The sequence below is a fragment of the Erythrolamprus reginae genome, chromosome Z, assembly GCF_031021105.1.
Source record: "Erythrolamprus reginae isolate rEryReg1 chromosome Z, rEryReg1.hap1, whole genome shotgun sequence".
Classification (NCBI taxonomy): domain Eukaryota; kingdom Metazoa; phylum Chordata; class Lepidosauria; order Squamata; family Dipsadidae; genus Erythrolamprus; species Erythrolamprus reginae.
This window is the reverse complement of record NC_091963.1, coordinates 93,351,303-93,361,561: the sequence shown is the minus strand read 5'-3', so window position 1 is coordinate 93,361,561 and position 10,259 is coordinate 93,351,303. Positions and strand designations below refer to the sequence as shown.

The 10,259-nt window shown below is 44.4% G+C and overlaps 1 protein-coding gene across 1 annotated transcript in view; it reads left to right on the top strand.

Moving 5' to 3' along the window:
• The first annotated feature begins 4,287 nt into the window (after nucleotides 1–4,287).
• RND2 (Rho family GTPase 2) overlaps nucleotides 4,288–10,259 on the top strand; it is a 29,766-nt gene continuing 23,794 nt past the window's right edge. The window contains exons 1-2 of the mRNA XM_070729420.1: nucleotides 4,288–4,552; nucleotides 5,724–5,811. Of these exons, the coding sequence (XP_070585521.1) occupies nucleotides 4,451–4,552; nucleotides 5,724–5,811 (190 nt within the window). The 5' untranslated portion in view covers nucleotides 4,288–4,450. The remainder of the gene's footprint in view (nucleotides 4,553–5,723; nucleotides 5,812–10,259) is intronic.

Genomic DNA, 10,259 nt, shown 5'->3' with positions numbered 1-10,259 from the left:
AGATAGAAATAGATACAGATAGATAGATAGATAGATAGATAGATAGAAAGAAAAATAGTTAGATAGAAAAATAGATAGATAGAAATAGATACAGATAGATAGATAGATGATAGATAGATAGATAGACAGATAGATATAAAGATAGACAGACAGATAGAAAAATAGATAGATAGATAGATAGAAAGAAATAGATACAGATAGATAGATAGATAGATAGATAGATAGATAGAAAAATAGATAGATAGAAAAATAGATAGATAGAAAGATAGACAGATAGAAAAAGAATTCCTGTCTAGCTCTGCCTCATAACACATTATTAGATCCTATCCAAGCAAGGACAGCAACTACCACAAAATACCATTTTTTAAACAGTTTAAATCCTTTCAAAGGAGGGGGAGGAGAATCTGACAGCAGGGGGCCTTTTTAATCCGACTCACCATTGCAAATGGCTGCCTTCTTTGCTTGAGCAAGGGAGAGGAACTACGGCGTGCCAGAGGGGACAAAAGCTGGTGCCTCCTCGCTCTGGCTCAAGCAATGGCGCCCTCGTGTGGTGACCCGAGTATAAGCCGAGGCTGTGTTTTTCAGCCCATTTTTGGGGCTAAAAAACTCGGCTTATACTCGAGTATATACGGTAAGTTCTGCTCCTGGAATTTTCCAGGGGCTTATGGAGCGTTTACTGTATGGAATTCCAGGAACTTTGCCCTACTTTGATGATGTAATCATAGCCGCGTCATCCCGCCCAGAGTTACTAGAGCGAGTCCGGGCTGTACTAAACAAATTCCAAGAGGTTGGGTTGCAGGTCAAAACGGAAAAGTGTACATTTGCGTCTCACAGTGTTGAATTCTTGGGTTTCCTCATCGATAGTAGAGGAATTCACCCTACCCCTACCAAAATACGGGCCATTACTGAGGCTCCTGAACCAAGGTCCAAAACAGAATTACAATCATTTTGGGGGTTGTTAAATTTTTACGCAATGTTCCTACCCCACAAAGCGTCGATTGTAGAGCCACTGCACAAGTTACTAACTAAAGGAGTTACATGGCGTTGGGGAAAAGCGGAGGCGAGCGCATTTACGGCCATAAAAGAGGTGTTAGTATCTCATGAGGTTTTAGTGCAATATAGCCCAAAATTGCCATTGGTATTAACGTGTGATGCATCCCCCTATGGTGTGGGCGCTGTACTGGGACACTGTTTGCCTTCGGGGAAAGAGGCTCCTATAGCCTTCTATTCGAGGACCCTAGGCCGACCACAACGAAATTATGGGCAATTGGACAAGGAAGCTTTGGCGTTGGTGGCAGGCGTCAAACGCTTCCATCATTATCTATATGGCCGCCAATTCCAATTGGTCACAGACCATCAACCCGTTGGGAATACTTGCTGGAAATCGACAAATGCCCGAAATTCTTTCCCCTCGTTTAAATCGTTGGGCTATGTTCTTCGCGAATTATTCATATAATCTAACCTACCGGCCGGGGCGTACTATTCCCCACACGGATGCGTTGAGCCGATGTCGATTACCTGTGCCTTTAACGGACCCAGCCCGAATTTCCACAGTGTTAGCCGTGGAGTCGTATCCTATCAGAGTATCAGCCGCCATGATTGCGTCCAAATCAGCAAAAGACCCCATTCTTTCTGTAGTGATGTCATGGATTTTACGCGGGTGGCCCTCATCCTGCATTGAGCCTACCATTTTGCCATACTGGGTCCGCAGAAAGGAACTGTCTGTATTAAGAGGATGCATATTGTGGGGCTCAAGGGTGGTTATTCCCCCATTTTTGCAGTCTAAAGTCTTGGAGTTGGTACATATCGGCCACCCCGGAATAGTCCGGATGAAAGCATTGGCTAGGGGCTACATTTGGTGGCCGGGGTTAGACAGGGCAGTGGAGCGGAAGGTTGTGAATTGTCAACCTTGTCAACAAAACCATGCAGCCCCTCCAGCAGCTACCCCTTTGCAGTGGGAAAACCCCAACATGCCATGGTCCAGGTTGCACATCGACCTCGCGGGTCCAGTTGATGGAAAAATGCTATTAATAGTGGTAGATGCTTATTCGAAGTGGTTGGAGGTTAAAATAATGTCATCTACAACAACAAGAGACATAATCAGGGGGTTATCAGCTCTGTTCTCAACCCATGGATACCCAGACGTTATCGTATCAGATAATGGTCCGCAATTCGTTTCTGGGGGTTTTGAGGCCTACCTAGCAGGGTTAGGTGTACGACACGCTAGAACTGCCCCTTGGCACCCTGCCAGCAATGGTCTGACTGAGAGAATGGTGCGCAGCACTAAAAATATGCTCTCTAAAATTAACCACGGCACTCTGCAGGAGAGAATAGATGAGCTGTTATTGGCACAGCATACCACCCCTTGCACCACCACCTCTAAGGCCCCATCAGAACTCTTAATGGGACGGAAATTGAGGATCGTATTAGACAGACTACATCCATTGTACACCGAGCCGGAACGAGAAATTGAGGCTGCTCGAAATTTTAGAAGCGGGGACCTGGTTTTTGCCCAAAATTTTATGGGTTCACCTCGATGGGTGGCAGGTATTGTTAGTGGTTCCCGAGGGCCCCGGACATATACAGTGGTGTTGCCTGATGGAAGAGAGTGGCATCGTCATGTGGATCAACTAAGGGCCAGGTCGGCCGAATTACCAGACCCCAGGGGGGAAGAAGTAGACCCTGTATGTCCGGAAGACCTTCCCTGCCTTGAGCCGACTGGCCACGGAGATAATGAGTTACACTTGGTCCCTCCCCGGTTGCCTAAGGGCAGCATCTGCAGGGCCCCATACTCACCTGAAGTAGTTGTTCCAAATGATACGCTAGTAGAAATCGATGTTTTGCCCAACAAGGAGGAGGATAGAGGCGGGGCTCAAGAGTCTCCACCCTCAACCGTCGGTTACAAGATGTCGCCCCGTTGTTCAGGGCGCATCAGACGAAGGCCGGTGTATCTGGAGGATTTTGTTTGCACCCCCTAGGGGAAAGGGGTGTCATGTCCTTGGCTAACAGCAGGGGGAGACATTTGGCGGGATTGTGTTAGTCATCTCGTTGGTTAATTAGGGGAGTTTAATATCCTGTCTATGATGCTAGTTACCTCGGTTCTGTAGTTAAATAAAGCTGTGTTGTATCTGCTGTGGCTGTCCGGTGTCTTCACTACACGAAGTATTTCTGGACTCCTTCAATTGTATTAATATCTGATATGCAGTGTGGATTCCACACAGGTGAACTATATTCTAGAATAGGTCTAACAAATGTTTTGTATGCTCTGGTTAATAAATCAGTGTTTCTAGAGAAGAAGCTACATAAGATTAGGTTTACAATTCTTAAAGTGGGCTCTAGCACTTAGGTCATTAGAAATGAGTACTGCAAGGTGAGTGAGGGTCCACTGTTAGTTCAGTTTTACCAAGTATGTATTTAGTATTCAGATTCTTTTACCAATGTGTAGAACGGAGCATTTGTTGGTAGAGATTTGAAGTTATTCAGCTACATGGTCAAGGTCCCTTTGAAGGGTAGAAGTATTGTCAGTAGTACAGTATTAAATAGTTTAACATCATCAGCAAAGAAAACACAATTGCTTGTCATGTTGTCACAGAGATCATTTATGTAGAATATAAAGAGAGTAGGTCCTAAAACACTGCCTTGTGGGACACCACTGTTAACTGGAGCAGGATTAGATATGGCATTACCTATTTTGACCACTTGTTGTCTGTTGGACAGGAACGCTGAAATCCAATCATGCAGAGATCCAGAGATGCCATAGGAGTTTAGGGATTTTAAAGTAGTGAAACAGTTTGCATGAATAAAATAGGAGATCCCAAAGTACAGAATGGGGGAAACATAAAGAAAAGTTATTCTTCCTGCCCCGTCAAAAAAGTAAAAGTCCTGCAATCCCTTCAAATAAAAAAATTATGAAGATATTTAAATTTGTTACCCCTTTTGTTTAACCCCTAGTAAATTCAGCACAGTTAATAAATCGAAAAAAGCCCTCCTTCCAAATTATAAAATAATGTAAACGTATTCAGAACAGCATGCAAAATCAGCGTTAATTTTTCCGAGCTAAAAGTTAGTTTTGAACTTTGCGAACGAGCCTTTCAAGCTGCCAGAAGTCTCCGCGCAGATTATCTGCGCAAACCTTAATGCGTCTCAGTCGCTGTTAGAGCCTTTTTCTCCCCGCAAATGACAGAACCAAGGAGCGCCCCTGGCGGCAGAGCGTGTGATTGAACCTCTGGCTGCACCAGGACCGCGAGCGCTGGGGGCCGGGAGGGTGGAGCCGGGGGTGCGGCATAAGGAGCCGGAAAGCTGAGTCGTTAGCCGGTCGCTGGGATTGAGAAGGCAGGAGAGCCAGCGATCGACGAGCTGCGATGCTTTGGGGCCGGGCGGGCTAGCAGGCAGTGCATAGTGTGCGGGTCGGTGGTCGGTCATTCACTCAACCGCGGGGACGCCGGCGGTCATGGAGAATCAGCTAGCTCGTTGCAAAATCGTGGTGGTTGGCGACAGCCAGTGCGGCAAGACGGCATTGCTGCATGTTTTCGCCAAGGACGCCTATCCTGAGGTAGGATAACCGGGGCAAGGGCGGAGGAGTGCAGGCGGCCCGAGATGGAAGAACCACGGGGGAGTGAGGGGAGCTGACGGAGACCCGGTCGAAAGGATGGGCCTGGAGGTCTCCGTCCAAAGGGACCGCGCTGCGGAGGTCACATTGTGGACCGAGGGAGTGGATGAGGGCGACTGACTGGGTGTGCAGGTGGCGCGTGGAGAGTGCTCTTGGCGCGGGGCTGAGGTGGGCACGAACCCTGGTCCCACCCGGAAGGTCCATCGGCAGGGATGAGCATACGCGAGCCCAAAGATCATGGGCTACTTGATGGAAGATTCCGCAAGCTGCTGGGTTTATTTATTTATTAGATTTGCATGCCGCCCCTCTCCGCAGACTCAGGCAGCTCGTAACAGCTCAGGCAAGGGGCAGAGATTGAAAACCTCTGTTTTCAAGGTAGACTCTGAGATTGGGGACACAAGGCAAAAGAGGGAAGTAATGAGTGGTGTGTGGATCCTTATGCCCGATGAAAATTAAAGCCCGGGATTTTTGGTGAAGGTAGGAAGCTTTAGGGCAGTTTCTACTGGAGGCTGATGTGAAGGACAGCAATCAGATCTGCTCAAAAAAAAAAATTAGGGAATTAACAAATTTGAAAATTAGGAAACTAGGGATGGAAAGGGGTCATTTGATAATATAGCAGTGGTGTAATATGGGATGTTATGGGATAATATACCATTGCTATACTGTATTATCCATTCTGTGGATAATGCTGAGGACTGAAAATGAGCCTTAATCTCTTCAGGGAGCTCTAAAAATCTAATATGAGTTCCCAGCCCTTCTAGAGGCTGGGAAGCATTTGGTTTCATCCTGGGGTAATTCATAAGTAAGCAAACTGAAGTCTCAGGTATTTTGGATTACTGCTTTTATCAGCTTCATGTAGAAACGGAGCCTTGACAATATTAGTCCAGCACATCTGGAGGGCACAGTGGGTGTTGCTTATACCTACATTTTGCCTTCCCAGCCAAGGCCTCTTTGTATCATATGAAGAATAGAATGAAGGTGCCAGAATGGCTGCTTTTGAGAGTGTAGAAGAGTGTGAACAATCTGATGGAAGTAAACTCCAATTTCTATGAATCCTGTATCTGATTCTTGATATGCATTCTGACACACACCCCTTTCTGTCCATTCCCTGCAGAATTATGTAGCTACTGTATTTGAGAATTACACAGCCAGCTTTGAGATTGAGAAGCAACGCATTGAGCTTAACATGTGGGATACTTCAGGTAAGTGAGGAGTTATTTTATTTATTTATTTATTTATTTATTTGATTTTTATGCTGCCCTTCTCCTTAGACTCAGAGCGGCTTACAACATGTTAGCAGTAGCACTTTTTAACAGAGCCAGCATATTGCCCCCACAATTCGGGTCCTCATTTTACCCACCTCGGAAGGATAGAAGGCTGAGTCAACCTTGAGCCGGTGATGAGATTTGAACCACTGACCTAAAGATCTACAGTCAGCTTCAGTGGCCTGCAGTACAGAACTCTACCTGCTGCGCCACCCCGGCTCATTATCTTTGGAAAGGCTGGAGTTTAAACTTCAGCTGTGATTGCCATTAGAAGTTGAGAGTTTTCTCTTTTTCCTCCCCCTCCCAAAATAGCTCCTTCATATCTTTTTTCCCCCCACCACAACAATGCTGACAAGTAAACTGGATAGAGAGAAAACAAGTGGCTACAGGTAAACTTGAATCTGGATCTCCCAGTGCTAGTCTTTATATTATATTTTTTGTTATTATTTCTTTGTGACTATTTAAATATATACTTCCTTAATTATAGCACAGGAAGTAGGAGTGAAGAATGATTCTGATTCATACATTGTACCAACCCTTATTTAATCATAGCTTGTTACCCAGTGGCTGGGTTTCCTTGGCATTTCCTTTCATTGTCCAAACCAACAAAACCAGATTATGGCTTGGTGTGAATCTGGGCAAGAAATCTTAACATTATCCCCAGCAATAATATTGCTAAATAGATAATGACTATACTTGGAAATTATAAAAAAAAACTCTTACTCCCTGGTTAAGGTTACTTGGTGAGTAAGGCAGGTCCTTTGTGCATGTTACTCTGTTCCCTTATAGTTATAAACAAATTATCAGTTCAACTTTGGCACACTTCTGAGAAAGTTCTGTTTGTATACAAAGGTATCTGCATTGCCCAAAAAAAGTCCATGTGGCACCCACCATTTTGAATTTCATCCTTCCCACAAAACCAGGATTTGAAATACATAAACACACATATAGTTATGTATGGTATGCTTATGTTGTATGTTTTTTTATATAATGGGTTTTTAGATATTTTCTTTTAAATATTAGATTTGTTCATTGTACACTGTTTTATTATTGTTGTGAGCCGCCCCGAGTCTGAGGAGAGGGGCGGCATACAAATCTAATAAATATAATATAAATATAATATATATTTTCTTCCAATGCTTGCTGGTTCTCCCGATTCTCAATTTCACAAAGCTATTAGAATAGTTTTGGTAGTGTGGATGGGTGGGGGGAAGATGTCCCCATGTGATTATGTTTTTTGCTCCCGGAGTAAAAGCTGACTTAGTAGCCCCAGCCTCTACTGTCTGCACTTTCTGCCAGCATCTGATGATCAAGGTGATTGGAGAGAGGTTCAGAGTGAGGCCACACGAGAAGAAAAGGGAAAAGCTGCTTTGGATCCAGGACCAATCCTCACTCTTGGGAGAAAGTGCCATCTTCTCTTGTCTGCAGAAGGCAATGGCTTCCTTTTGCTACTGTTTCAGGAGCTGCTCTCCTAAGGCTTTTTTTGGGCTCATTCTGGCTGTTTTTCAGTGTTGCCTTTTATTTTGAACTCTCCTCCCTGCCAGCTTTCTGCATGACTCCTCAGACATCAGGAAAATCTCTTCGGCTTTGGCTCAGGTTGCAAACAGCAGGTGTGGTGCTGTGATCATGATGAGGTGTGGGATAAACATTGCTAAGGCTGGTTGGGGAGAGGGGGGAAAGAAGGATAATCTGACTATTTGGGGCTCCCTTATTCTGCCTTGCCTCTGCTTTGCATTCATTAACTTTACAGCCTCATGATTGGCACTGCCAGACCCTTCCCTTGGCAAAGATCTCTCATTAGCTTTGTTGGCTTGTGTGAAGGGATCTGTTGTACGCGATGCAGCTGTGGCAAAATTGCTGGTGGCTTCTTAGGAAGCTGTAGAAAACCTCTTCTGTTTAAGGAGTGAAAAGGAGTCTCTTCCTTTAGCTGTGGACAGAGGAAGCAAGCAAACAATTCTTTTGCTGTGAAAGGCCAGAGCAGTACACAAAACGATAACAATGCTTCAGCATCTCCAAATGAACAGAAATGCCAGCATTCTGCAAGGCTGAGAAACATTCAGGGCTAACAACGGAGCTCTGCTACTGAACTACAGCTTCAGTTTTGGCAGCCTGAGTAAAAACAGCCACCAGACTGCTTAGTAATGATAGTGGATCTAGCTAGAGGCGCCAGAGGTTTGTGGAGGATGGATCTAATGCATTTATTATCCAGAAAAGCTGACCATAGAAAACTATGCCTAGTAATAAAAACTGGTTACCAAACGTTATAGACAAGTAAGAAGTAGGATTGAATTTGGCTGGCATCAAAAACTGCTTGATCTCCTTCAAAGGGCTTGTGGAACTGGCAATAGAACTGGCAACTTGAACACTGAAGTCCACATATTTATTCCTGTCACCAAGTGTTTTTGAACTGAGCCTTTATTTCAGAGACAGTATTAGGCAGGAGGATCAACCGAAAACAAAAGCAATGTGAAAGTACCCCAGTCTTGCCTGAAGTTTTAAGATGGACAGGTCTTCAGTTTTGGTCAAGAAAGGCATCCTTAAATTGGTTGGGAAAATGGAAAGGCTCTATACAAGTGAAATTTGAAAAACTAGAATATTGTGCAAAAGTTCTTTTATTTCGGTAATGCAACTTAAGAAGTGAAACTAAGAGATTCATTACATGCGAGACAAGATAATTCAAGCCATTATTTGTCATACTTGTGATGATTATGGGGTTCAGCTCATTAAAACCCCAAATCCACAGTCTCAGAAAATTAGAATATTACATGCAATCAATAAAACAAGGATTTACAGAGAACAATATCTGACCTCTGAAAAGTGTAAGCATGTACACTCGGTACTTGATTCGGGCTCCTTTTGCAGAAATTACTTCCTCAATGTGGCATGGCATGGAAACAAACTATCAGCCTGTGGCACTGCTGAGGAGTTATGGAAGACCAGGATGCTTCAATAGTGGCTGGTCTTCTGCATTGTTTGGTCTCCTGTCTCTCATCTTTCTCTTGGCAATGCCCTATAGATTCTCTATGGGATTCAGGTCAGGTGAGTTTGCTGGCCAATCATGTACAGTAATCCATTGGTCATTGAACCAGTTTTTTGGTGCTTTTAGCAGTGTGGGCAGATGCCAGGTCCTGCTAGAAAATGAAGTCAGCATCCCCATAAAGCTCGTCTGCGGAAGAAAGCATGAAACTTCACATTGGACTTCAAGTGTGTGTGTCTCCATTCTTCCTCAATACTCTGGGTCCTTGGTTTCAAAATGAGATGCAAAGTTTCCACAGTCTCTGTTGATTTGGGGAGCCATGTCATCTGCTGGTGTTGGTCCATTGTGCTTCATTAAGTCACAATTTCCAGGATGAACATGATTATCCAGTATTTAAGCATTATTAAGAAATCCAAGTTGGGATTTGTACTAGATATTCCAATTTTTTACTGTTTTAAAGGGACCTTGAATACATAATTCCCTTTAAGGACTATATATAACAATAAATCCAATATTATTTAGCGCCAGTTTTAAAGTTCTCTATACAAGTGACTTTTTCCAGGAATATTCTACATTTTCATGTCTAAATGGGATGTGCTGGATCCAATGTCTATCTTAAACTACAATTTTATTTTTGAAAATCTGTCACTCCAATTAATGGTGGAACTAGCTTCTCTTAGTTGCCAAAAGAAAAATGAAAATAAATCTAGTAGTACACATTCCAAGTAACAAATTTATTAAGAGCCATTCACTTTCATGAGCCACTCACTTCAGTAGATGCATGGAGTGACTTGACTGATGTATGATTTAAATTGGGGAGAGTTGGTAATACTGTAATGATATTAATAAGGTATCTGTAATCTGTCTCACAGGTAACATGTATCTGCGTCACCATGTCGTCCCTCCAATATCATCCCAATATAAATCCCACATGAGTCTAGCCAGTCCATGTATCAAATAAGCTGTAGCTCACAAAAGTTTATTCCTCTCTTAATAAAACGTGTTAGCCAGAAAAAATGTTATCAGACTTCTCCTGATTTTGGCTGCCATTCACTAACCCCTCCCTCCCAGTTCTGCTGCCCCATTACCACGCATGTAGCCGGCCTTCCTCTTTGGAGGGGAGGCTGGGAAGGAAGAGCAACCAGCAGAAGCCTGGCTGGCCCTTAAGCTCCTCCCGGGTCGCGGCAAATCCTCCTGCCTGCCGTTCCCTCTTCCGCAGGAGAGCAGCGCCGGGACACGACTGGGCCTGTCTGGGGGCAGGGAGGGGGAAACAGGGGCGAGCAAAGGCCCTGAACAGCTGGCTTGAAGTCCGCGCAGAGACCTCCGGCCAAGCTGGGTTAGGGGCAGGGAAGGAAAGGCAGCAGCGGAGAGCTCGGAATCCCCTCCTTCCAGCCTCTTCCCAAGGGGA